The sequence below is a fragment of the Labeo rohita genome, chromosome 3, assembly GCF_022985175.1.
Source record: "Labeo rohita strain BAU-BD-2019 chromosome 3, IGBB_LRoh.1.0, whole genome shotgun sequence".
Taxonomy (NCBI): Eukaryota; Metazoa; Chordata; class Actinopteri; order Cypriniformes; family Cyprinidae; genus Labeo; species Labeo rohita.
The window spans coordinates 40978672-41004940 of record NC_066871.1 but is presented as its reverse complement, the minus strand read 5'-3'; the positions used below and the strand labels follow the sequence as shown (position 1 = coordinate 41004940).

The 26269-nt window shown below is 35.5% G+C and overlaps 1 protein-coding gene across 1 annotated transcript; it reads right to left on the bottom strand.

Annotated features, from left to right (window-relative positions):
- On the bottom strand, positions 1-26269 carry foxk2b (forkhead box K2b). Its single transcript, XM_051106125.1, has 9 exons — positions 25858-26269; positions 9311-9502; positions 6546-6690; positions 6097-6243; positions 5779-5972; positions 5313-5524; positions 3688-3927; positions 3396-3608; positions 1-1772 (listed from the first exon to the last, which is right to left on the bottom strand). Exons 1-9 carry the CDS (start codon positions 26139-26141, stop codon positions 1579-1581), a joined length of 1821 nt encoding a protein of 606 aa, XP_050962082.1. The 5' UTR covers positions 26142-26269; the 3' UTR covers positions 1-1578.

The following is a 26269-nucleotide window of genomic DNA, read 5'->3' as shown; positions in this document are numbered from 1 at the left end:
TAAGGTTTTAAATTAATTTATAAAAAAAAGCATTGACCCACTGAAGCAGAACAAACATCAATCATATTTTTTTGCTTTAGTTTGAAACATATATAATCCATCAGACTCATCAGCCTGACTAGAATCAAATCATTAAGCAGACAGAATCGGCCTACACCAACACAGCCTAAAAAGAAAAGGGAACGAAACGGAAAGAAAACAGGGAAAAGTAAACAAAAAAAAAAAAAAAAAAAACAAGTCTAATCAAGTGCAGATCTGGTCTGATTCAAAGCAGTTTTTCATAGCTTGTTTCTTTTTTTTTTTCTTCTGGATTACACGTTTAAATCGACGGCTCAGGTACGTTTTGTCTAGTCCGTTACATGCAAGCTGGATGAAAAGTTTTCGACAACACATGGAAATGACACGTCCACTCGAGCATCTGTATGAAAATATGTCGGTGTAACAAAGCCGGTTTTGCTCAGATTTAAAAATAAACAGAAAAGGAAAACATAGGAAGGAAATACTCCATTGATACATTTTTATCCATCTTAGAAAAGAAACTACGCTTAGTTTCACGAAACAGAAAACGGACAGAGTCTGGACGTCCCATGTCCTCTTCTGCTCATATGCTGCTGCTGCTGCTGCTGCTTAATATATATTGTTATTATTACTTTTAAAACGTCTCTATAAATGAAAAAACGCCCAGATCCTATGCTCCACGTATGAACGACAAAATACTGCATATTATCCACTACGACGGCTGCAGGGGATTGTGGGGGGATGCTGTCAGGCTAGCTGCCGAAAGTTTAGGAATATCTGATGTGTTTTGGAATATTTTGATCCCTTTGGCTCCACGTACAGCCCTAGTATGCACTATTTTAAAAAAGACAACAACCTATTTGTGGTTCATGGTGTGTAATTCCATTCCAGGACATCCTCTTGGCTTTTCACCCTCCGTAAGTGGACTGCCAGACTTTGGAATGTTGGATCGAAGCCCGTGTTCCGCTGTCAGCGCCAAAAAAATCCGGATTCCGCAAGCGGGAGTTCTGGAATTCTCTGTCTGCTGTGAACAACGCACGAGTTCCGGAGGTTCTAGAATCCTTTTGAGTTCTGAGGTCAGTCCGCAGGGGATCAACATCTGCACGTCCGGAGGGCATCACACTTCGCAAAACTTCCGAGATAGCGTGCATTTTATCTTTGAATTTTGGCCGGGAGTCACTAAAAATCACCATGACTCCCAAAGGATGGAATCCAATTCATTTGAACACCTCCAACATCCGTTAAAGGCTGTAATAAAATGCCCAGTTATGGACCAGATGGCAGTTGCTCTTGAGTTTCGAGGTGCGAGTTTTTGTTCAATCAGGCGTTCGAGTGATAAAACGGAAAACGGGTTGCTTCTGAAAATGACAGTAACGAATAGCAGTTTATGCATTTGGTTCTTTTTTGACATTTTTGCTTCAGTTCAAGGAGTTATCGTCCAAGCCTTTAGTTTTGGCACCGTGAGCAGCTGGATGGAAGAGAAACCGTGATGAAAACGAGAAAAAGGAAAAGAGAAAACCACAGAAGAAGGGAGGGAAAGTGGTGGTGGTTAATGGGTGACTAGTTGTGCTGGTTGGTGGAGTTTGTGTCCGCAGCGGTTTCATTGGGATCGGTGGGGACTTCTTGTTCTTCGTCCTCAGTTTTCAATCGTTTGCTCTCCGGCGGCTCGCTCCCGTTTTCTCCGTTCTGCCGCTTCATAGGGAGGGAGGCGGACGCTGAGGCGTGAGTGGCCAACATGTGTAACGGACTCGACACTGGAGACAAACAGAAAGAGACATCTGACATTAAAATTTTCTCTCAAGTCTCAGTCTTGTATGAGATTCCTAAGACCTGACATTATTATTCATAAACATTATTATTATTATTGCTACTTCTAAGACAGAAATACATTACTACTACTACTACAATAAAACAACTGCACTGTAAATGAAAGAAAATGAATAAGTATACTTTCAAGAGTTAAAGTCTTGAGCATGTTTTTAACACTAGAATTCACTTTTACTTCACTTCAAAAGGTTAACAGGTGCAAATGTAAAAATAAATAAATTAAATGAAATTAATATTTCATAATATATTAATTGTATTATTTCACAGTAGTAAAAATGACAATATTTTTAACTTAATTTCTTGACTTTCAAGTGGTAAAGCCTTGAGGTTCTGGAGTTTTCTGACAATAGAAATAATTGTTGCTTCAGGGTTAAAAGCATTTGTGAAAAAAAGCACATTTCTTAATTATAATTATTTTACTTTAATATAGTAAAAGAAACATTTTTAATTTCTTCACTTTCAAGAGTTCAGCAGTTTAATTCTTAAGCTTTTAAGTTTTCTTTAACATTTGAATTAAATTTTGCTTTGCTTCAAAGGGTTAATTACAGTTGTAAAAAAAAATTGTCATAAGTATATTAATTATATGACTTTACTGTAGTAAAATTACAACATTTCTAACTTAATTTCTTCACTTTCAGGAGTTAAAGCTTTAAGCATTTGCTTAACAGCGGTTATAATATAAAATAGAAAAAAATAATTTTCTTAATTAGTATATTAATTATATGACTATATAACAGTAAAATTACTATATTGATAACTTAAGTTCTTCACTTTTAAGAGTTAATGCCTTGCGGGGTTTGACATTAAAATTCCTTTTTGCTTCACTTCAAAGGGTTAGCAGCTGTGAAAAAATATTTCATAATTAAAATTATTTAACTTTAATATAGTAAAATTTACTTAATTTATGACTTAATTTATGACTTTATGACAAGAGTTTAAGCCTTGAGCTTTTGGTTTTCTTTGACATTAGAATTAATTTTTGCTTCACTTCAAAGGGTTAACAGTGGTTGTAAAAATAAAAGAACATTTAATAAGCAGCATATTCATTATTTTACTTTACAGTAGTACAATTGCAAGAATTGTGACAATTACTTCACTTTCAAAAGTTTAAGATGTTTTTTGACGTTAGAATTCTTTTTTGCTTTGCTTCAAAGGGTTAACAGAAGTTGTGAAAAAAAAATATTTCAGAAGTATAATTACCTTACAAAAGTAAAATTAGAAGCAACGTGACTCAATTTCTTCAATTTTAAGACTTTAATCCTGGAGTTTTTGGTTTTCTTTGACATTAGAATTAATTTTTGCTTCACTTCAAATGGTTAACAAAAGTAGTAAAAAACTTTTTTAATTATCTGACTTTACAGTAGTAAAATTACAATACTTGCAACAATTTCTTTGGTTTCAAGAGTTAGGATTAACAGCACTTGTAAAACAATATTTCATAAGTACATTTACCTTACAATAGTAAACTTACTAAAACTGTGACTTCTTCGATTCTGTTTTTCTTTAATGATATGATGAATATTTAGTGTGATATCAGTGTGAATGAATACCTGCGTTAGCCTGGCTCTGTATCGCCGTGGCGATGGGCACTACATGAGTGCCATTCTGGGTGATGGTTTTGATTGGCAGTTGGTGCTGGCCCAATGGAGCTTGTTGCACTATAGTAACCGTCTGGAGGGGCGTGCCAGTGGCGCTGCTCTGAATGATCCTATTGGCTGAGCCTATAGAGCCGTGAGTGATGCCAGGAACTGACTCTACTTTCACTATAGTGAGAAAGAACACACTTTGTTACTGACAATATCTGAAGAAAGTCAAATCAAGTTGCTTGACCTAAGTGCTCACCTTTAACCTCTTCTCCATTCTCCAGTGTTTCCGTTTTGATGGCGGGCTGCAGGCTGGGTCCGCCAACGGTACTGACGGCCACCGCAGGGATCTGATGCACCACGTGCACCGTCTGCATCAGCGGCTGCGCAGACGTGGAGGACGTGACGGGGGCGGCCACTGCGTACGTCACTGGTTTGATCGTCTGCGTTAACGGACGCTGGACCGCGATCAGAACTGGCTGGGTGGTGATGGGAGACGCTGAAAGAGAAGACAAGCACACACTTAGTGTTATGTAAACTAATTGATGCACAGATTCAGACAGACACCAATAAACTGTTATTTTAGTTCACTAAGATCCTATTACATAGTTTGTATTAATAATAAATAATATTCAGGTTCTATTTTGAATGTTATATCTATACAGTTTTTATTAATATTTTATTTCAGTAATGTAGTTCATCAAGTTTCAATAAAAAACAAATATTATCTTGGGAACTAGCTGAAAAAAAAAAAAAAAGCTTTTAAGTGAAGTTATATTTTTTTGTTTTAGTTAAATTTTACTTGTTTTATTTTTAAAGTCAATTTTTAATGGTTTAATTTACTATAATAATCATGCCTATAATTAGTAATTTTTGCTAAGGTCCAGAATAAAAATAATAAATAAATAAATCCCATTTAATTGAATTTAAATAAGTTGTTCACAATTTTACTGTAAACTAACATACAGTGTTGCACAGATTCTGACAAATACAGATAATTGGTCATTATTTTTAAGACCACAAACAAACAAAAACACAAACAAATAAATAATGTAAATTTAAATTTAATGTAAATTAGTAGCTTTTTTTTTTTTTTTTTTTTTTTTTTTTTTTACATTTTTTACAAGTTTTTTGGTTTATTTTTTGTTTGTTTCAGCTAAATTTTAAATGTTTGCAAATTTTGTTTAAGGTTATTTTTTTTCCTTTATAGTTTAATTTACTATAATAACCATGCCGATAATCTGTAATTTTTGTTAAGGCACAGAACAAACAAACAAACAAATAAATAAATAAATTCCATGTAATTGATTTTAAATGTCCACAGTTTTACTATAAACTAGCATACAGTGTTGCACAGATTGACAAATACCGATAATTGGTCATTATTTTTGTTAAGGCCACAAACAAACAAAAACACAAACAAACAAAATAAATAAATGTAAACTTAAATGAGTAGTTTTTTTTTTTAGTTTGATATTTTTTGTTTTATAGTTTACTTTACTATAATAACCATGCCAATAAACTGTAATTTTTGTTAAGGCCCATAACAAAAACAAACAAATAAAGTAGTAAGTAAATAAATAAATCACATTGAATTAAATGTAAATAAAGAGTCTACAATTTTATTGAAAACTAACACACAGTGTTGTACAGATTCTGACCGATACCAATAATCAGCAATTATTTTGATAATAAAAGTAAGCTAATAAAAACAGAATAATTTTTTTTTTTAAATAATAATGATTAGTCTACAAATATATATCAATTATTACTTAAACCAGACAAATATAGATGATACTGATAATAAAAAGATACAATATAGATCATGCATTTCTTAGATTAAAAAAAAAGCAAGTAAATATTTGTTTATTCTTATTTGAGTACCTGTGGTGTTCTGGGTAAAACGGGCCTCCTGAATCACGGCTAGTTTGGGTTGGACGGCAGCGGCAGTGGGAGCAGCAGCAGGGGGCGGAGCAGAGGCAGGCTCTGGCTCCATGGGAACAGGTGAGCCTTCCCGTGATAGGCTGTCGGGAGTTTGCACACCGCTGGAGTGGGCGGAGAGAACGCCCGAGTGATTGGGCGAAGCCGGGGCACTCCTGTCATCAGAGAACAACACGTCAGAACGCAAAAATAAAATGAATACCTTTATTCAGGAGGGATGAATTCAATTGATTAAATGTGACAGTACAAAAGATTTCTATTTTAAATAAATGCTGTTCGTTTTAAATTTCTATTCATCTTGAGAAATAAAATGCATCACAGTTTCCACAAAAGTAAGAAGCAGCACAAATGTTTTCAACATTGACAAGAAGAATTTTGTATGTTTAAAGGTCAGTGCTATGACCCTGACCTGGATGAGAGGGGTCCCAGCGGGGTCCTGAAGCATGGGACGCCCCGCGGCCGGCGTTTCCTAAATGCCTGCTCCACAAGTTTGCTCTCAGATGACGGGTCTATCCTCCAGAACGAGCCCTTGCCTGGCTCTTCCTGTGAGCGCGGGACTTTGATGAAGTACCGATTCAGCGACAGGTTATGACGAATTGAGTTCTGAAATAGATATTCATTCATATTGTGAATATTTCATCTGTTTCCCAGATATCATTCAGATTCATGATTCACTGTAACTCCTTTCTGAATGTGTCTTCAATTGATCTGATGGTGTGGTACCAACCTGCCAGCCCTTATCTGCCGTCCTGTAGTACGGGTAGTTCTTGGTGATGTGTGTGTAAATGCCGTTTAGTGTTAGCTGCTTGTCCTGTGCCATCGTGATCGCCTGAACGATCAACTGAGCATATGAATATGGAGGTTTGGAGTCGTCCTAGAGAAACAGAGACAGATTATTATAAGATTTGACTTTAAGATGAACTAATTCAGATTTGTTCAGAATATTCTGACAGTTTTCTCTAGATGTAACACACTGTCTGTCAATAAATAAAAAGTACAGTAAAAACAGTAATAATGTGAAATATTATTATTAATTAAAATTAAATTTTTCTGTGTGAATATATGTTAAAATGTAATTTATTTCTGTGATCAAAGTTGAATTTTCAGCATTAATATGCTGATTTACTGCTCAAGAAAATTCTATGATTATTATTAATGTTGAAAACAGTCTGTCACCTTTGGACTGTCTCCTTCTGACGCCTCTTTGTCGTTCTCGGACTGAGAGTTATCATTCATGAGGTGCAGGTCAGGCACGATCCTGCCCAGCCTGTAGCCGGATGATCCCGCGCCACGCGGACTGGATGGACATGAGTTAGCAGCGCTGATGGAGAAACGACAGAAAAAAAATGCATTACCAAACACTCCACAAGCATCATCTGAAACTGAATGATGGAAACAGATGGACCGCAGGGTAGGAGGAAGTTTAATTTTGTATGCAGAACAGGAAACTGCCTCATTTGTGTGGCAGCCAAACTCAATTAAATCAATCAAATCAAAAGTGGCCCATAAAGGACTCAGCTGCAGCCGCAATTCAAACGCAAACACACAAAATCACCAACTCCAACTGAACAAGAATGTCAGAGTTTCTGTTCCAAATGCACTTGGAAAAAAAAAAAAAAAAAAAAAAACCTTTATATACAGAGTATATAGCGCTATATACAACAGGTATTGTTCCACTGGGTCCAGTGAGTTCAGTATTGGTTTAGTTCAGCTCAAAACTGTAAATTTTATTCATTATGACACAAATTTAATTCAGCAATAAGCAGCTCTCTGTCTGTACTCGATGGTGTGTGTTTATGAAGTGTTTGCACCTGATGGTTAGAGTGCTGTGTTTGTGTCTGATGGTGTGTGTTGGTTATGCTGTGTTTGTACCTGATGGTGTTTGTCAGTAATAATGCATTTGTTCCTGATGGTGTGTGTTGATTATGAAGTGTTTGTATCTGATGGTGAGTGTTGGTAATGATGTGTTTGTAACTAATGGTGTCTGTTGGTTATGCTGTGTTTGTTAATGATGGTGTGTGCTGGTTATGAAGTGTTTGTACTTGATGACGTGTGTTCGTAATGTGTTTGTTCCTGATGGTGTGTGTTGGTAATGATGCATTTGTTCTCGATGCTGTGTGTTGGTTATGATGTGTTTGTATCTAATGGTGTCTGTTGGTTATGCTGTATTTGTATCTGATGGTGTGTCAGAAATTATGTGTTTGTTGGTAATGCTGTATTTGTATCTGATGGTGTGTGTTGGTAATGCTGTGTTTGTACCTGATGGTGTGTGTTGGTAATAATGTGATTGTAACTGATGGCGTGTGCTGGTAATGATGTGTTAGTATCTGATGGTGTGTGCTGGCTTTATGGTACGTTATGGTGCTCTATTTGTATCTGACGGCGAGTGTTGGTAATGTGTTTGTATCTGATGGTGTGTGTTGGTAATGCTGTATTTGTATGCGATGGCGTGTGTTGGTAATGTGCTTGTACCTGATGGTGCGTGTTGGTAATGCTGTGTTTGTATCTGATGCTGTGTTGGTAACGATGTGTTTGTACTGCTGTATTTGTATCTGATGGTGTGTGTTGGTAATGCTGTGATTGTATCTGATGGTGTGTGTTGGTAATGCTGTATTTGTAACTGATGGCGTGTGCTGGTAATGATGTGTTTGTATCTGATGGTGTGTGTTGGTAATGATGTATTTGTATCTGATGGTGTGTGTTGGTAATTATGTGATTGTATCTGATGGTGTGTGTTGGTAATGCTGTATTTGTATGCGATGGCGTGTGTTCGTAATGTGCTTGTACCTGATGGTGTGTGTTGGTAATGATGTGTTTGTACCTGATGGTGTGCTGGTAATGATGTGTTTGTACCTGATGGGTGTGCTGGTAACGATGTGTTTGTACCTGATGGTGTGTGATGGTAACGCTGTGTTTGTATGCGATGGTGTGTTGGTAACGATGTGTTTGTACCTGATGGTGTGTGTTGGTAATGCTGTGTTTGTATGCGATGGTGTGTTGGTAATCTGATGGTGTGTGTTGTACCAACATACATGGTGTGTGATAATGCTGTGTTTGTATCTGATGGTGTGTTGGTAACAATGTGATTGTACCAACACACACCATCAGATAATGCTGTGTTTGTATCTGATGGTGTGTTGGTAACAATGTGTTTGTACCTGATGGTGTGTGTTGGTAATGCTGTGTTTTTATGCGATGGTGTGTTGGTAATGATGTGATTGTACCATCACACACCATCAGATAATGCTGTGTTTGTATCTGATGGTGTGTTGGTAACAATGTGTTTGTACCTGATGGTGTGTGTTGGTAATGCTGTGTTTTTGTGTTTGTATCTGATGGTGTGTTGGTAATGATGTGATTGTACCAACACACACCATCAGATAATGCTGTGTTTGTACCTGATGGTGTGTGTTGGTAATTATGTGTTTGTATCTGATGGTGTGTGTTGGTAATGATGTGTTTGTATCTGATGGTGTGTGTTGGTAATGATGTATTTTTGTTTTATGGTGCATGCTGGTTATGAAGTGTTTGCACCTGATGGTGTGTATTGGGTAATGCTGTATTTGTACCTGATGGTGTGTGTCTGTTACGATGTGTTTGTACCTGATGGTGTGTGTTGGTAATTATGTGATTGTATCTGATGGTGTGTGTTGGTAATGATGTTTTTTTATTTTATGGTGCATGCTGGTTATGAAGTGTTTGTACCTGATGGTGTGTGTCTGTTACGATGTGTTTGTACCTGATGGTGTGTGTTGGTAATTATGTGATTGTATCTGATGGTGTGTGTTGGTAATGATGTGTTTTTATTTTATGGTGCATGCTGGTTATGAAGTGTTTGTACCTGATGGTGTGTGTCTATTACGATGTGTTTGTACCTGATGGTGTGTGTCTATTACGATGTGTTTGTACCTGATGGTATGTGTTAGTAATGCTGTGTTTACCTGATGGTGCCGGTGGGCGAGGGCAGGGGGCTCATGAGGTGAGCAATGTTATCTGGGATGTTGATGGTTAAAGGGGAGATCTGTGGCTGAACTGCTTTCACCGGAGACTCCGGTTCCTGCTTCTCACGCTTGACGCTTGCCAGAGCGGTGAATGTGATCTTAATGTTCGTACTGGGGAACCGAAACGTGCACCTGAGAAAAAGAGAGAAAGTGATTATGCAACTCAAGAGATACAATTGTTACGGATCGAACAAGCATCAGCATGAACCACAGAAAACAAAGCATCATGCTTCCAAAACAAATGGGTGGAGTGTTTAAGGTGGAGAAGCATTCAAAAGGGGTCTTAAATGACAATATTATTTAATGTGGGAATATTTTACAAGCAATTAACAGAAATATGTTCTGCTCTTGTTTCATAAATGAGGCCTAGTGCATAAGCACCTTAAAGGTGTTTACATGCAAAACTAAATTACAGGAACAGGCAGAGAAACAGAAACTCACAGTTCAAGATGTTTATACGTGCAGTCAGTTTAATAAGTGTAATCAGTTTATTAAATGCATGTAAACACTCTCACTGTGCTTCAAACAGACGTTTTCTTTGACTGAGACGACTGTGGTAATAAAGCTCAGGAGTATAAGTAGATCTCCAAACGAGGCTAAAATTAACAGCCCCTTGACAAACTAATATTCAGTGCTAACACTAACAGTCCCAGGAGTAAACAAGTCACTTCAGCCACCAAAACATGACCAAAAACAGCTCACATAGAAAGCAGTTATTTTAGCACTGCTAATCTTGAAGTACAGCACTGCAATAAAACACAATGTCCAATAAATAATACTAAGATGTATTATTGTAAATGTGAATCATAATACTTCCAAAATGAATGCTTATTAAAAGTTATTAAAAAATAAATATATATTAGTATATACATATACAAGCAATATTGTTGTATAAATAAAAATGATCAAAATTAATGTATAAATTAAATCTTAATATAAATTACTATAAACATCAAATATAAACTAACAACAACAAAACCACCAATAAAATATGTCCATTAAACAGATGATTCTTGTCCAACTAGGTGTTTTTTATTCTGTATTTAGTTTTCTTCTCATTGCAAACTAAATAATGAATAAATAAAAATAAATAATAATTACATGCATTTAAATCCAAAATAAATATATAAATATTAAAATAAACAATTTTAGCATTTCTCAATTAAGTAAACATTGTTTTATCCAAGTTTTACCAAGTTATGAATTGTTGACACTGCTGTAGAAAGACTTACAGCACTGATTTTAATACCAGTTTCATATATAAACAGCTACTTGCTAGCCCGAGAGGACAAAAGGGAAGGAAAGCACATCAAAACTGGTAAATTTTTTTTAAAGGACACAAGCGCTCCCCTTGAAAGAAGTTGAGAAACGGTGAAGAGATTTTCCTCTGTGGTGGACGAGGGCCAGCCTCTCCGCTTTAGCGTCACGGTCCATATGGTTGGCACAGGGCGAGGAGTTTCTGTGCCAAACCTTGTACTAAACTTCGCGCCAGCCCCTGCAGACCTGGCACACAGGCCGGCACACATGCACACCAATCACACCCAGCGTCTTCAATTATTCTGAATCCTGCTTATTCACTAACAAATAAAAGAAGGATTTCATTCTGCGTTCAGCAACAGAGACGGCATTCGTACATGTCTGGAATAAACACCATCCTGACTCAAGTTACGAACAACATCCAGACTCAACTTTAAGAAACTAAAGCCGTGAGAAGAAACTGTGCTGTGCTAAAATCAGCTTCAACTTTTACCATACAGACAACATCTGCAAAATGCAAAACATGATTTAATGCTGGTGCAATCTGATACTTTATTTTCCATTTCATTTTGATTGTCTATTAGAGTGTAGTCCTTGTTAGCTGTTCATAAAGTTATTTCACTTGTATCATTAGACAATTACTATTTTTCTTTAGTTTTTGGGTTATTTTTAGTTTTTGTTCATTAAAACACACTAACAGTACTCATTTACAATTTTATAGGAAAAAAAAACAAAAAACAAAAGCAACAAAACAACCAAACAACATTTTGCATGCCAATTAAACTGATGCTTCTTGTCTAATTGGGTGGAAGCTTTTTTGTTTACTTAATTTAGTTTTAGTTCTTGTTCCTTTGCAAACTCCCTTTTCTTACACTAGTTAACAACAACAGTTTTTGTCTTCATTAAATTAATTTTCAAATTACGCAAATTTCATTAAAATGTTTGTTTTCCCCAACCAAAAAACACATTAGCATAAGTTAATGCATTAACTAACATTACCTAATGTTATTACATTAGCTAATATAAATGTTTCATGTTTTCCATTTTGATTTTAATTTAACAAATTTAGTAATTTTGTTGTGTTATAGTCAGTTGTCTCTATAATGTAATTTAATTTCATTAAACTGATGTTTTTCCAACCAAAAAACACAATAGCATTAATGCATTAACACATGCCCTAACGTTATGTTAGTAAATTAAAATGTAAAAAAGTATTATTGAGATACTATTTAATTAATTATTTTGAATCAGCTTTTATTTTAATATTTTCTATTTTATTTTTAAATTTTAGCCATTTATCGTCAGTTCTTTTATTATTATTATTATCATCATCATCTTTATTATTTGTTTGTGTGTCAATTTTACTTTACTATATCACATTAAACTAAATTTTTTAAAAAATGCCAATTTTTTATTTTTTATTTTAAAATAACATTAATTTCAAGTAACAAAATGCATTAGCAAACGTCAAAATTAATATTAAATTAATTAAATTGATGTTTTTCCAACCAAAAACAACAGCATTAGTTGATGCGTTAACTAACATGATCAAACGTCAGATGTTAGTATTGATATACTATTTAATTATTTTGAATCATTTTAATTTAAAATTTTGGTAATTGTGTTATCATTGCTTTTTTTGTCTATTATATAGTTTTTATTGATTTTTGTTTGTTTCACTTTTAGTTATTTTACTATATCACATAATTTACAAAAAATGTTTTTTTTTTTTTTTTTTTTTTTTTTACATTTTAAAATAACATTTATTTCAAGTAACAAAGTCTTAGTTTCACTTTTAGTTAACTATAATAACCCTGGTTTGTTCATGTTTGCTCATTAGCTAATGTTAACACAGCTTTTGATTTTTAAAAAATATATTAGTAAATGTTGAAATGAATATTAACTATGATTCTGTTACATATTTCTTTGTTAAAGCGACTTCCTGGCCTTTTTCAATTGTTTAGTATATTTTTCGCAATTTCAGTTCTGATGTTTTATTATACATTTATGTGTTGCAAAGGGCGTGTTACTTCTCATACTTCTAAGTTCTGAGGAAGTATTGTTCATTGTTAGCTGATGTTAACTAATGTTAACAATTGAAACCTTATTGTAAACTGCAATCTGTCTAGTTGGCAAATCTGCTCTTGATTAGAGCCTGAATTAAAATGCGGCACACAAACTTCAATAAACAATTCACTTGTAAACAAATAAAGCAACATTTTCCACATCCAAACAAGACGCTCGATAAGAACACCACATGATCCGGCCCTTATGATTTGTGCGCGAGTAAAACATCTGCACATTGGCAGCGTGACGACAGAACTGAAGCTCCATTCAGATCCGCTACAGTCATGAATGAGCAGCGGGCCGAAACGCTTTATCAACAACATCTGCTGGACTTTCCTGGAGTGATGACTCCATTCCTTGAGGTCATGTTGTGGAAAACAGAATTCTTCTCTTGTCAGGCAAGAGTTTGATGTTCTACATGACACAGAAATTTATAGAAATTCCTCTCCAGTCCAACCACAAAGATGTTCCAAACCAGAAAGTTTCTTTCTTCTGTTGAGCACAAAAGAAGATATTTTGAAGAATGCTGGTAACCAAACAGCCAATGACTTCCATAGTATTTTTTTCATATTCTGTCTAAGTCAATGGCTACCGTCAACTGTTTGGTTACCAAAATTCTTTAAAATATCTTCTTCTGTGCTCAACAGAAGAAAGAAATTCATACAGGTTTGGAACAAAATGAGGGCGAGTAATTTTCGTTTTTGCCTAAAGTATCCCTTTAAGACTGAATGTTGCATAGTTGACCCAGAACACTTTTGGGTTTCAGTGTTTACCAAATGTGACGTGCCCTGTGTGTCTCAATCATTGTTTACATGTAAATAAAAGCTTAAATTAAATCTGTTCATTATATACAGCAATTGTCAAGAAATATGGAAATAACTTTTATTGTACTTTTTGAAAAGTCACATTTTTCATCAGTACTTCTGTCTTGAAATGTGTACAGATTTTTAAAGATGAGATTGCTTTAGAAGCAAAACGACATGTAACAAGAAGTTTCATTTTCTGAGAAAATTATTATAATTAAGTTCCTGTGATTTCAAAGCTGAATTTTTAGCATCATTACTCCAGTCACATGATCCTTCAGAAATCATTCTAATATTCTGATTTGCTGCTCAAAAAACATTTTTATTGTTATATTAAGATGTTGAAAATAGCTGAGTAGATTTTTTTTCAAGTTTCTTTGATAAATAGAAATTTCAGAAGAACAGCAGAAATTTATTGTAACATTATAAATGTCTTTATCATCACTGTTGATTAATTTAAAGCATCTTGCTATATAAAAGTATTAAATTCTATCATTTCTTTTCCTCCAAAAATTAACAGCATAGTGTACAATGTTACAAAAGCTTTTTATTTCAGATAAAATCTGATCTTTTGATCTTTGTTTTTCCTGAAAAAGAAGAGAACTAATTTAAATATTATTAATAATAAAAATAATCAAATAAAATGTTTCTTGAACAGCAAATCAGCATATTAGAATGATTCCTGAAGGATCATGTGACACTGAAGACTGGAGTATTGATGCTAAAAATTCAGCTTTGATCACAGGAATAAATTACATTTTAAAACATATTAAAATTGAAAACAGTTATTTTAAATACTAACAATATTTCAAATGCAAGCTTGTTGAGCAGAAGAGACTTCTTTAAAAAAAAAAAAACAAAAACAAACAACTTACTGTTCAAAAACGTTTGACTCGTAGTGTATCTTGATTTATAGATGCTTGGATATTTGTATTGGAAAACAGGACAAAAATACTCTGCAAGATATTAATTTAATGTAATGCAAGGCTTTATGAATTTAAGACTTTCTGCTCCAATTTAAGGCCTTTTGCAGATCTACAGAAACCCTGTTTTTTGGGTCTAAGTTTTGGTCACCTGAACATTCGATAAAGTGACAAAGGTTGTATCAAAAATGTATTACTTTGTGTTTTACAAATGTCTAATTTTTAAACTATCCCTTTAACAATCAACATTTACCCAAACACTCAGTATTCAGCACTGATACTTAGAAGTTAGTTAATTATAACCGAACACATTTACAAACTTAGAGACTTAGAGGTACAGTAGAAAAAAAATTAATGAAAAACTAAATCTCTCTCTCTCTCTCTCTCTCACTCAAGTAAAATATTGAAACGCTTTCAATAAACATTCATTAGACTTCACCAGCTGTCTCTGTCAGATATCCAACAATCGTTCTGTTCATGCAAATTGTAATTAGATTATTCAGGATTGAATGTTAAATGTGTTCCTGCTCCAGGCAGCCAATCCGAACACAATCCCGTCATGGCAACTACGAGGCGCTCTTTAAAACAGGAATGCTGGGATCTCAAGCCCTCACATTCCTCCCTGTGGGTGGTGTGTGTGTGTGTGTGATCCGAACAGACTTGTTCCTGCATATCTCTTTGCATCTTGCCCACAAAACACTAGAAAAACAGTTGAGTTTCTACAAGAATACTCTACAGATCTTACACAGGAAGCGTGGTTTACCCAAACAACCAAAACTTTACTTTATTTGTCTTGTTAACATTCCAAAAATAATGGCTGAAAAGTAAAAGATTTAAGCACTTAAGTTTTGACTTGTTTCCCCCTATTAGATTTTAGCACCAAAGAGCTTGAGTGACACATTATAGCTTTTACTGTGGTAAAACAGCGAAAGCGTTGTCATTAGCTAACGACACTGAAGGTATTTGACTACTGAGCGAGTATTCAGACTCCCATCAGTCTGCACCGCTCAACACTTAAAGCCAGGGAATCGTGCCAAGCCTTAAACTCTTTACAAACTGAGTTTAGCAACAATAAGACACAGTTAACAAGATGCGGTGAGAATTTAGACAGAATTCAGTTCTTACAATGCAAAAGAAACTTAATTCATGCTGTCTATTTCCATTTTAAAATCATTTTAAATAAATTCAATTTTTTTTTTTTTTAAATAAATGCTATTTTTTTAAAAACAACTTCACAGAAAATGCATGTTTGCACCCCAAAATAATAAACTTACTGGATCTTTTTAAAATTAAATTCAAATTGTTTCAGAGCAGTTTTACAGAAAATGTATGTATACCATAAATAAATAAATAAAGTATCATTTTTTTTAATACATGCTTTTTTTTTTTTTTAAACCCCAAAACAACTTTGAGAAAATGCATGTTAATCCAAAAATTAAATTTTTGGATTAACATGCATTTTCTCAAAGTTGTTTTAACTTCATTTTAACTTCAACTTAAGTGTTTTTACATAAAATGCATGTTCACCCCCAAAATAATAAACTTACTGGATCATTTAATTCAATTCAATTTGTGTCAAAGCTTTACACTTTTACCCCCAAAAAATAATAAACTTACTATATAAATTTAATTCAATTCAATTGTTTTAAAGCGGTTTCACAGAAAATGCATGTATACCATAAATAAATAAATAAATATATTTTTTTTATAAATTCATTCAACTTTATAAAAAATGCACGTTAATCCAAAAATGATAAACTTCTTGGATGATTGTGTTTCAAATTGGTTTTACATAAAATGCATGTTCACCCCCAAAATAATAAATTTACTGGATCATTTAATTCAATGCAATTTGCTTCAAAGCAGCTTTACAGAAATACACGTTTAACCCAAAAATAATAAACTAACTATATTATTGTAATTCAATTCAATTGTTTCAAAGCAGTTTTACAGAAAATGCATGTATACCATAAATAAATAAATAATTTTTTAAATAAATTCATTCAACTTTAGAGAAAATGCATGTTAATCCAAAAATGATGAACTTAATTCATTTTGAATTCAATTTAATTTGTTTCAAAGTGGTTTTACATAAAATGTATGTTTAACCCCAAAAATAAGCAACTTACTGGATTTTTGTCAATGCAATTTGTAGCGGTTTTGCAGAAAATGCATGTATACTATTATTAATAAATTAATAAATATTACAAATAATCATCATATATATATATATATATATATATATATATATATATATATATATACACACACACACACACACACACACACACTTATTGGGTCATTTAATTCAATTAAGTTTAATTGCATTTGTTTCAAAGCAGCTTTAGAGAAAATGCATATTTTCAAAATATTCATCATCATCATCATCATCATCATCTTACCGAATGTTTTCTTTAATGAACCAAACTGAATCAACTATGGAATCAACTATCTGATTTCAGCTAAATAATGACTGTTTACTATTGTCTTTTTAGAGCTGCTCTACTGCAGAATTGCATCAGATTATTATTTTTCTGTTCTGTATTGCATCAAGCGCTCCAGTAAAGGTGACTTGACAGAAAATGCATGTTTCAATGTTACAACATTATAAAGCAAACAAAATGCAACTGCAACATGATGCACTGTTTAACTGCATCTGATGTCTGTCAGTCAAATCACAGACATACAATGTCTAATGAAAAGATCACTGCTTGTTGCATCTAACAACTTTAACAAACAGACATCTTGCTTTCTTTTACTGTTGCAACTTTATAAGTGCATGTGGTGTGACGACAAAAATCAAAATAAGGAACAGAACCTTCACAAATTTCACACTTTTTGTTGTTGTTGGGAGAAAAGGCTTAGTTTATGAAGCAAATAAACTAAGCAAATTATTCATCTGTAATAAGGACAACAATAAGTATATTTAAAGTAAATAACAGAAGATATAAAAGATGTTCTGCATGCTAAGATTCATAAAAGTAAATACTTAAAACAGCTACAGGAGAGAAGGAGAACGGAGTTGAGTTTAAAACGAGATTGCGTCATCATCTGGGGTGTATGTGCTCAAAACCAGACCAAAGCACCAAACCCTAACGCTTTCCAGACAGAAACAACCCCAATCCCAGTGACTCACTGCCTTACAACAGGAAAAAGTCACTACGCAGTTTTATAACAGATATTAAAACCTGACTCACTCCTCCAGCGGTCTAGTCTTGTCTACAGCCAGAAAACCAAGACGCAGACTCAGAAGAAAAGACCAGGGCTACATAAACTATGATGCAATCTTTGCCCTATAAAATGATGAATGAATAAACAGAATATTACGAAATTAGCAATCAGTTTGGTATTTTTTTAACATAGAAAAAAAAAAAAAGAAAAATAAAGGGCTCTAAATGATCCCAGCCGAGGAAGAAGGGTCTTGTATAGCGAAACGATCTGTAATTGTTATTTTCCAAAACAAAACCAAAAAAAAACAACAACAATTTGTGTACTTTAAGCACAAAAGCTTGTGTAGCACAGGCTCTGGGACACAGGCACTGACTACATTATTTGTAAACTGTTGTTCTGGAAGTGGACTTTAACTGTTTAATTAAAGAAATAATTAACCCATTTTAAAAGTATATAATATTTGCAAATGAAGATTAATCTCTAGTTGATAAAAGTGTAATAAAAAGAACAACAATAGCCAGGTTTCCATCCAAGGACTTTTTGCAACAAAATATTTAGCGCTTCAAAATTTTTTACCGATATAGTTGATGGAAATGCCATTTAATCGATAACATTTCTCATGTGTTGACAATATTTTTCAGTTTAACTTTAGCACAAATTCTATATTGATAGTTCACATGTCAGAAAAATTAGTTTGGAAACACTTTTTGTCAAGAGAAGGGGCTTTAACGCAAATAAATGTGGTGTCACATGACAGTGTTGCTCACGTTAAAGAACCGTTTCTGTTAAAAAAAAACAAAAAAATAAATTAAAAAAAATTTAAATATAAAATGAGTTTACATATGGTAAGGAAAAGATGAGTTACCTTTCAAAGTTAACAAGTTAAAATGTATTCAATTTGTATAAAAAGTAAACATTTTTACATCAATTCATTTTGGCTTGTTAGCTTATATTTTCATTCTTGTTTTGTTCACAGTTAAGTTCTGCCTTTACATTTAAAGGATTTGTTGTGGAGTGAGGGAAAATAAAACAGCATGGTTTTTCAATATGTTTGGCTGACTGTATTTTATTATGACAATCAACTGGCTGCGTTGTTGAGCTAGTAATGCTTAAATGCACGCCAGAGGCGCCGACACGATCACTTGATTTCAAATTCAAATATGTTATTTTTCTGCATGTCCGTTAACCATTAACAGAGATCACTGTTAAATTATTGAAATATTAACTTTAACTACATTTTTTGTCAAAGGTGTTCGGCTGAAAAGAGTCTGAAAGACTGAAAGAGCCTGGCAGATAAAATGTTTTTTCAAAACGCTTTCACTGTTGACATTCTCATAGCAATCAATGGATTCACAGCATACTCTGAGACAGAGCAAATTCCCTCACAGGCGGAGGTCAGTGGGGGTCAGTGTTTGGGTTTCTCTGGGTGCAGCCAACCCTTAGCAGGAGGTGCATTTGTTTAGCTCGGTCTTTTATGACATCTTAAACCAAATAGCTCCTCCTCATCTGACACCTCACTGCTGCTGCTGCACGTAAAACCATCACAATAAATCACAGAAGCACTGCATTTAAGACCACCTGGACTGACGGATCAATTCGGGCTAACGTGAGTTTTTGACTGGGGCATTAAAGAAGAAGTACACTTTCAGAACAAAGATTTACAGATAATGTACTCACCACCTTATCATCCAAGATGTGCATGTCTTTCTTTCTTCAGTCATAAAGAAAATATGATTTTTGAGGAAAACATTTCAGGATTTTTCTCCATATAATGGACTGATATGGAGCCCCGAGTGTGAACTTCCAAAATGCAGTTTAAATGCGGCTTCAAACGATCCCAAATGCGGTTGTAAATAATCCCAGCCGAGGAAGAAGGGTCTTATCTAGCGAAACGATCGGTTATTTATGAATATTCTGGTTCATGTTTTCTCATGTTCTCCCTCAACTTCAAAATAGTCCTATATCTCTGTTTTACCTCTTTTGTTAAGGGTGTTTGATCTTCTTTGTATGTTCACTTCGCAAAGACTGGGTCAGCGATGTAGGATGATTTTGAAATGATTTTTGAAGTTAAGGGAGAAAATACGATTAGAGTTTTTTGACATACCCTAACTGTCTTGAGCCAGAATACACAGAGACGAGCGTTTGAGATTAAAAAGTTTATAAATTGTATTATTTTAATGAAAATAACCGATCGTTTCGCTAGATAAGACCCTTTTTACTCAGCTGTGATCGTTTACAACTGCATTTGGGATCGTTTGAAGTCACATTTAAACTGCATTTTGGACACCATATCAGTCCATTATATGGATAAAAATCCTAAAATGTTTTCCTCAAAAAACAATTTTTTTACAACTGAAGAAAGAAAGACATTAACATCTTGGATGACAAGGAGGCGAGTCCATTATCTGTACATTTTTGTTCTGGAAGTGGACTTCACCTCAAAGACTCGGCAGCATAATTGCATGGTGAACGACCTGAAATGTCAAAAGAACTATCTAAAATGAAGATGCGTTACACATTTCAGCATGTTTGAACCCATTATGTAGATTTTCCCCTAATAAGGAGGATAACAAAACGATGGAAAACCTCTATGGTTTCTGTCGTTTCCTCGTCACGACATCTGTGGAAACGTCAGCAGCTCTTTGTGCTGACAGAGAGCCAATCGCAGTGAAACCCTCCACTAATTAAATGCTCTTTAGCGTCTTGATCAATATTGTAACTCAAAGCGTCTCTACCTCCAACGTGCTGTCCATTATAGTCCTCACAAACCATCTGGACGTCCTGCACGTCTCAGCGGGTGCAACGGATTGATTTCTTGCTAATTACAGTATGTGGATGTGGCTCTTTTCTAATCTTCAGAGAAGTGGCAGTCTAATTAGCCCGACATCCAGCACACTAACAACTTTAAAGACACGCAAAACTGCTGGTTAAGGACGAGCGTTTATAAACAAACTCAAGCTGTAAGCCATTTTAGCACAGTCATCTATAAGTAAGCCATTATAAGTCATCCAAGCAACTCCTAGGTCACAGGTTCGATTTCCAGGGAATACATTAACTTATAAAACACATACCTCGTATGCACTTCAAAGAGATAAACAGGATAACTGTTTCATCATTAAGTCATCTGTACGAGTTTCTTTTCTCTGTTGAACACAAAAGATGACATTTTGAAGAATGCTGGTAACCAAACAGTTGACGGTAGCTGTAGTGTTTTTTTTTTTTTTTTTTTTTTTTTTTTTCTTCTTTCTCCATACTATGGAAGTCACTGGCTACCATCAAAAGTTTGGTTACCAGAATTCAACAAACTTAAATCTTTAGTGTTCTACAGCTGAAAGATATTCATACAGATTTGGAACAAATTGAGGGTGAGTAAATGATGACAATTTCATTTATAGGTGAACAATCCCTTTTAGTCACTTTGAATAAAAGCCATAAAAAAATCGAATTTACTATAACATGGAATGTCACAGAATTCTGCAAAATCTGAATGATTAAATCAAATGTAGGGGTTCACACTTAACCAAATTGCAATTTGGACATCTTCGGAACCCAAATTAAGATATTTTTTATGAAATTCGCGTGCTTTCTGACCCTGCATAAACAGCAATTTAACTACATCGAGCAACATTTTTGTGGCATACATTTGAACATGTGTCGAAGACTGACACAGAAGAGAAGAAATTGTTAAATATAGTCATTATTATATTTGTTTTCTTTGTGCACAAATGTTCCTGTAGCTTCATAAAATTATAGTTGAACCACTCATGTCACATGGACTATTTTAAAGGGGTCATCGGATGCCCATTTTCCACAAGTTGATGTGATTCTTTAGGGTCTTAATGAAAAGTCTATAATATACTTTGGTTAAAAATTCTCAATGGTTGTGTAAAACAACACACTTTTTACCTTGCCTAAATCAGCTCTGCAAAAATCATCTCATTCTGGTTGAGGCTGCTTTAAATGCAAATGAGCTCTGCTTGCCCCACCCCTCTCTTCTCTCTGTGGAGTGACGAGCTTGTTTACATTTAGCCGCTAAACTTGTTAACTAGCACATTATTAGGAAAGGCAATTGCAAAGATTCGTAAAAAAATACTTATACTCACTTCTGCTGTAAGTGAAGCTGGATTATGAATGATTTGCATACATAGACGGTTATATGTAGATTGGAAGGTACATTCCCTTCACAAACAAACGTAATCCACTGCATCTTCAGCGGCTCAGATGTCGGGAGTAAATGACGACCACTACGTTCATTATTACATCCAGCAACACAACACCTCAATCGCTCAGAGATATTCCTGTCTAACTTACATCCCTGCTCCGGCATCCGAACAAAAGAGGGCGGACTGTTACAACTGATCTAAGGTAAGAGCTCATGTCAATCAACTATCGTGCGGGGGTGACGCAACAACGACAGGCATCCGAGAATGGCTCGATTTGAAAAAGGGGATATTATTTTTACAGATTAATTAAAAACCACTGCATGGATTTTTATCATTATAGGGTAGATTTGTACATACACTGCCAACACACATTAATGTTCAAACAACATGTAAAAGTGAACTTAGCATCCGATGACCCCTTTAACAATAACCTTACTACCATTCTTGGTCTTGAACGCGTCAGTTGAGATGCTGTCTATGAAGGGCCAGAACATACTTCTCTTCAGAAATATCTTAATTTGTGACCACAGACCACAAAACCAGTCACAATGGTACATTTTTTGAAACTAAGATTTATACATCAAAGCTGAAAGCTGAATAAATAGGCTTAGGAATTTGTTAGGATAGGACAATATTTGGCCAAGATACAACTATTTGAAAATCGGAGGGTGCAAAAAAATCTAAATATTGAGAAAATCTACTTTAAAGTTGTCCAAATGAAGTTCTTAGCGATGCATATTACTAATCAAAACTTAAGTTTTGATATATTCATGGTAGGAAATTTACCAAATATATTTATGGAACATGATCTTTTCTTAATATCCTACTGATTTTTGGCATGAAAGAATAATCAAGAATTTTGACCCATACAATGTGTTTTTGACTATTGCTACAAATATACCCGTGCTACTTAAAGGAACACTCCACTTTTTTGAAAATAGTGTAATTTTCCCACTTCCCTAGAGTTAAACAGTTGAGTTTTACCGTTTTCGAATCCATTCAGCCGATCTCCGGGTCTGGCGGTAGCACTTTTAGCATAGCTTAGCATAGATCATTGAATCTGATTAGACCGATAGCATCTCGCTCAAAAATGACCAAAGAGTTTCGATGTGTTTCCTATTTAAAACTTGACTCTTCTGTAGTTACATCGTGTACTAAGACTGACAGAAAATTAAAAGTTTAAAAGTGATTTTCTAGGCTGATATGACTAGGAACTATACTCTCATTCCAGCATAATTATCAAGGAACTCTGCTGCCATACCATGATATTACTATAAGAAGATGATAGTACCCACTAACCTCCATAGTATGGGGGGAAAACAAAAACAAAACAAAAAAAATCCCTGGAAGTTAATGGCTAGCATCAACTGTTTGGTTACCAACATTATTCAGAACATCTTTGTTTGTGCAGCGGAAGAAAGAAACTCATACAGGTTTGAAACAACATGAGGGTGAGTAAATGATGATAGAATTTTCATTTTTGAACGGCCCCGTTAATAGATTCAACACTAAAATGGGAAATACAAAATTTGAAAAAAAAAAAAAAAAAAAAAAAAAAAAAAAAAAATCAAATGGAATTTGGGTTCAAATTAAACAAGAAGGAGAGATGTTGGCTATAAAAAGCCTTATTTAAATTTTCTGAAGCTGCTTCGTGTCTGTCAGAACATAGACATCAGAGAGCCTCTGTGCAACGGCATACAACTCAAACAAACATGTATGCTTCCATATTTAGAAAGCGCTTATCAGTCAAACTATACGTGCTCACTTCACTCTAAACATGACACTGCATGTCAAGATGAACATGCCTTTTTAAATGCGTTTAAAATCCCAATGAAGGCTTTGCTGAAACGAGACGAGCTGGAAATGGCTGTGCATGAAATTGCTTTCAAGGCTGGCATTGTAGGGGTGCAACAGATTTGTTGTTATATTGAGATATGTGGGTCATGCGTTAAAAAAAAAGCGAAGGGATAAGTGTGCACTACAGTCACGCTCGACGCAATGATTTTATGACGTGCGAAAAAAAGGAAAAAGACAACTGAGAGATACAAATCTGCACTACAAACTGATTCTGAAATGTGCTGGCCAGCTGTGAGTGAGACTTAATAAAAATCAGACATTCAAAACAGATAAAGCACCATCCAAAGGTCAACTTCAGGATAATGTCAACACACCCAGATGTCCAACAACTTCTCAAGACAAACAAATAAAGAAGATGGAAACAGCTGACAGCTAACCTACCTAACAGACAGGCTGTGCTTTTCTAAAAAAGCTACACAAGCACTTAAGAAACAAAGAGCATCTGATGCATAAAATCAGGATTTAAACCCCAAACCTCTAGTTAACACAGATATCACCATCTCAGTGATTTTACACTCTAAGTGAGATAAAACAACACTCATGACAAAACGCACATTTTATCTTTCAGGCACATTTCTGACAAGCATAACAGAGGTGATATGTGTATGCATATGTCTGAATATGCATGTAAATTAGAAGCAGTAGTGAGCTGCCTACCTAGACCATCTTTATAAAACTGCTGCACTTGTGACTCCCAAAATGCTGCATGTACGTATTACTGCCCAAAAATGCCCAAAATGCTGCTACATGCATCTATGATGATGCATGAAAATATTGCATGCACCTATAACACCCCAAACTGCTATGAACACCTATTCCGCCCCAATAAATATGCATTTTGGCCCAAAATATTGCATGTACATACAGCCCCATTAAATCTGCATACCGATGATGAACCCAAAAATATTGCTGCACATGAATGTGATGCTTTAATCTGCTGCAGCATGCACCTATGGCACCCTCAAAGTATTGCATGCAACTATGGTGTCCAAACATTCTGCTACATTTGCCTATGATGTTCAAAATGCTGCTACATGCATCTGTGATAATGCTCAGATACATTGCATGCACCTATAACACCCCAAACTGCTGCAAGCACCTACGATGCACCCCAAAAAGCTGCAGCATGTGCCCATGACTCCCAAAATGCTGCACTGTGGCTCAAAAATGCTGTTGCATTTGCCTATGATGCACAAAATGCTGCTACATCCATCTGTGACAATGCTCAGACACATTGCATGCACCTATAACAAACCAAACTGCTGCAGCATACACCTTTGGCACCCTCAAAACATTGCATGCACCTATGGTGTCCAAACATTCTGCTACATTTTCCTATGATGTTCAAAATGCTGCTACATGCATCTGTGATAATGCTCAGATACACTGCATGCACCTATAACATCCCAAACTGCTGCAAGCACCTACAATGCACCCCAAAAAGCTGCAGCATGTGCCCATGACTCCCAAAATGCTGCATGCACCTATTGTTGCTCCAAAATACTGCTACACATTACTATGATGCACAAAATGCTGCCACATGCATCTGTGATGATGCCCAAATACATTGCATGTACCTATAATAAACCAAACTGCTGCAAGCACCTATAGCACACCAAAAAGGCTACTGTACACGCCTAGCACGCCCCAAATTGGTCAGCATGTGCCTATGACTCCCAAAATGCTGCATGCACCTATTGTTGCTGAAAAATCCTGCTACACTCGTCTAAAAATGTTGCACACCCCAAACTGTTGCAAGCATTGTCCAGGAAAAAAAAAAAAAAAAACAAAAAAAAAAAAAAACCTGTATATCCATGATGACATGTAATGCTCTAATCTGCCGCAGCATGCACCTATGACATCCCCAAAATATTGCATGCACGTATGGTGTCCAAAAATGCTGCACTCGCCCCCTGTTGCTCAGAAATGCTTCCCACGTCTGTCACGCCCCAAAAAACGCTCCATGCTCTTAGGCTAAGCAGAAATGTTACGGGCATAGTATACACACGCAGAAAAACGACGCTGTACACAAAGACCGAAATGATGCATGAACATGACGCCCGTGAATGCTGTCTAGTAAGGCAGCTCACTAGGGTTTGAGACACAGCCCAGGGGCTCTGAAAGCGAAACGAAAAAATGTGCAACATAAGGACACTAGCACGTGTTCCCGGTGTAGCATCACAACAACAACAATAACAGCGAAGATAATAATGACCATGAGGAAGATGAAGGTTATAATAACTCACACTCTCGGTAGCTGCAAGGGTGGCGCCCCCCGCCGCAGAAACACCCCGTCAACGAACACCCCGTTTTTTCCCAGACAGCGCAGATAAAACTCTCCTCCGCCCGGACCCGAGCCCGTGTCCTCCGCGGCGGCGGTGAAGATCTCCAGGTGCCGGCGGGAGATGAAGCTCGAGTGGCCCATGCTCACGTCCACCGAACCCTGCGACGAGTTCCGACCCACCGTCACCGAGCGCTTCTTCATCACATATTCAAACTCACGGCCCTCCAGACGGGCCACCGCTGCCATCTTTATCTTTCCGCACACGGAACGGGGCACGATAAATATGAATGAAAAATATGAAGGGGGTGAAACGTTAAACGTGCCCGACCGGAGACACCAGCATCAGCGGCGGCGACTCGACCCACCGCCGCGAT

Excerpts from the sequence above, each read along its gene's own strand:
- foxk2b (XM_051106125.1), bottom strand. The coding sequence starts at position 26,141 with ATGGCAGCGGTGGCCCGTCTGGAGGGCCGTGAGTTTGAATATGTGATG. Across the intron at positions 9,503-25,857 it reads CCCTTGCAGCTACCGAGAGT|GTGCACGTTTCGGTTCCCCA; the intron begins GTGAGTTATTAT and ends TCTTTTTCTCAG. Across the intron at positions 5,525-5,778 it reads CTGGGACCCCTCTCATCCAG|GAGTGCCCCGGCTTCGCCCA; the intron begins GTCAGGGTCATA and ends CTCTGATGACAG.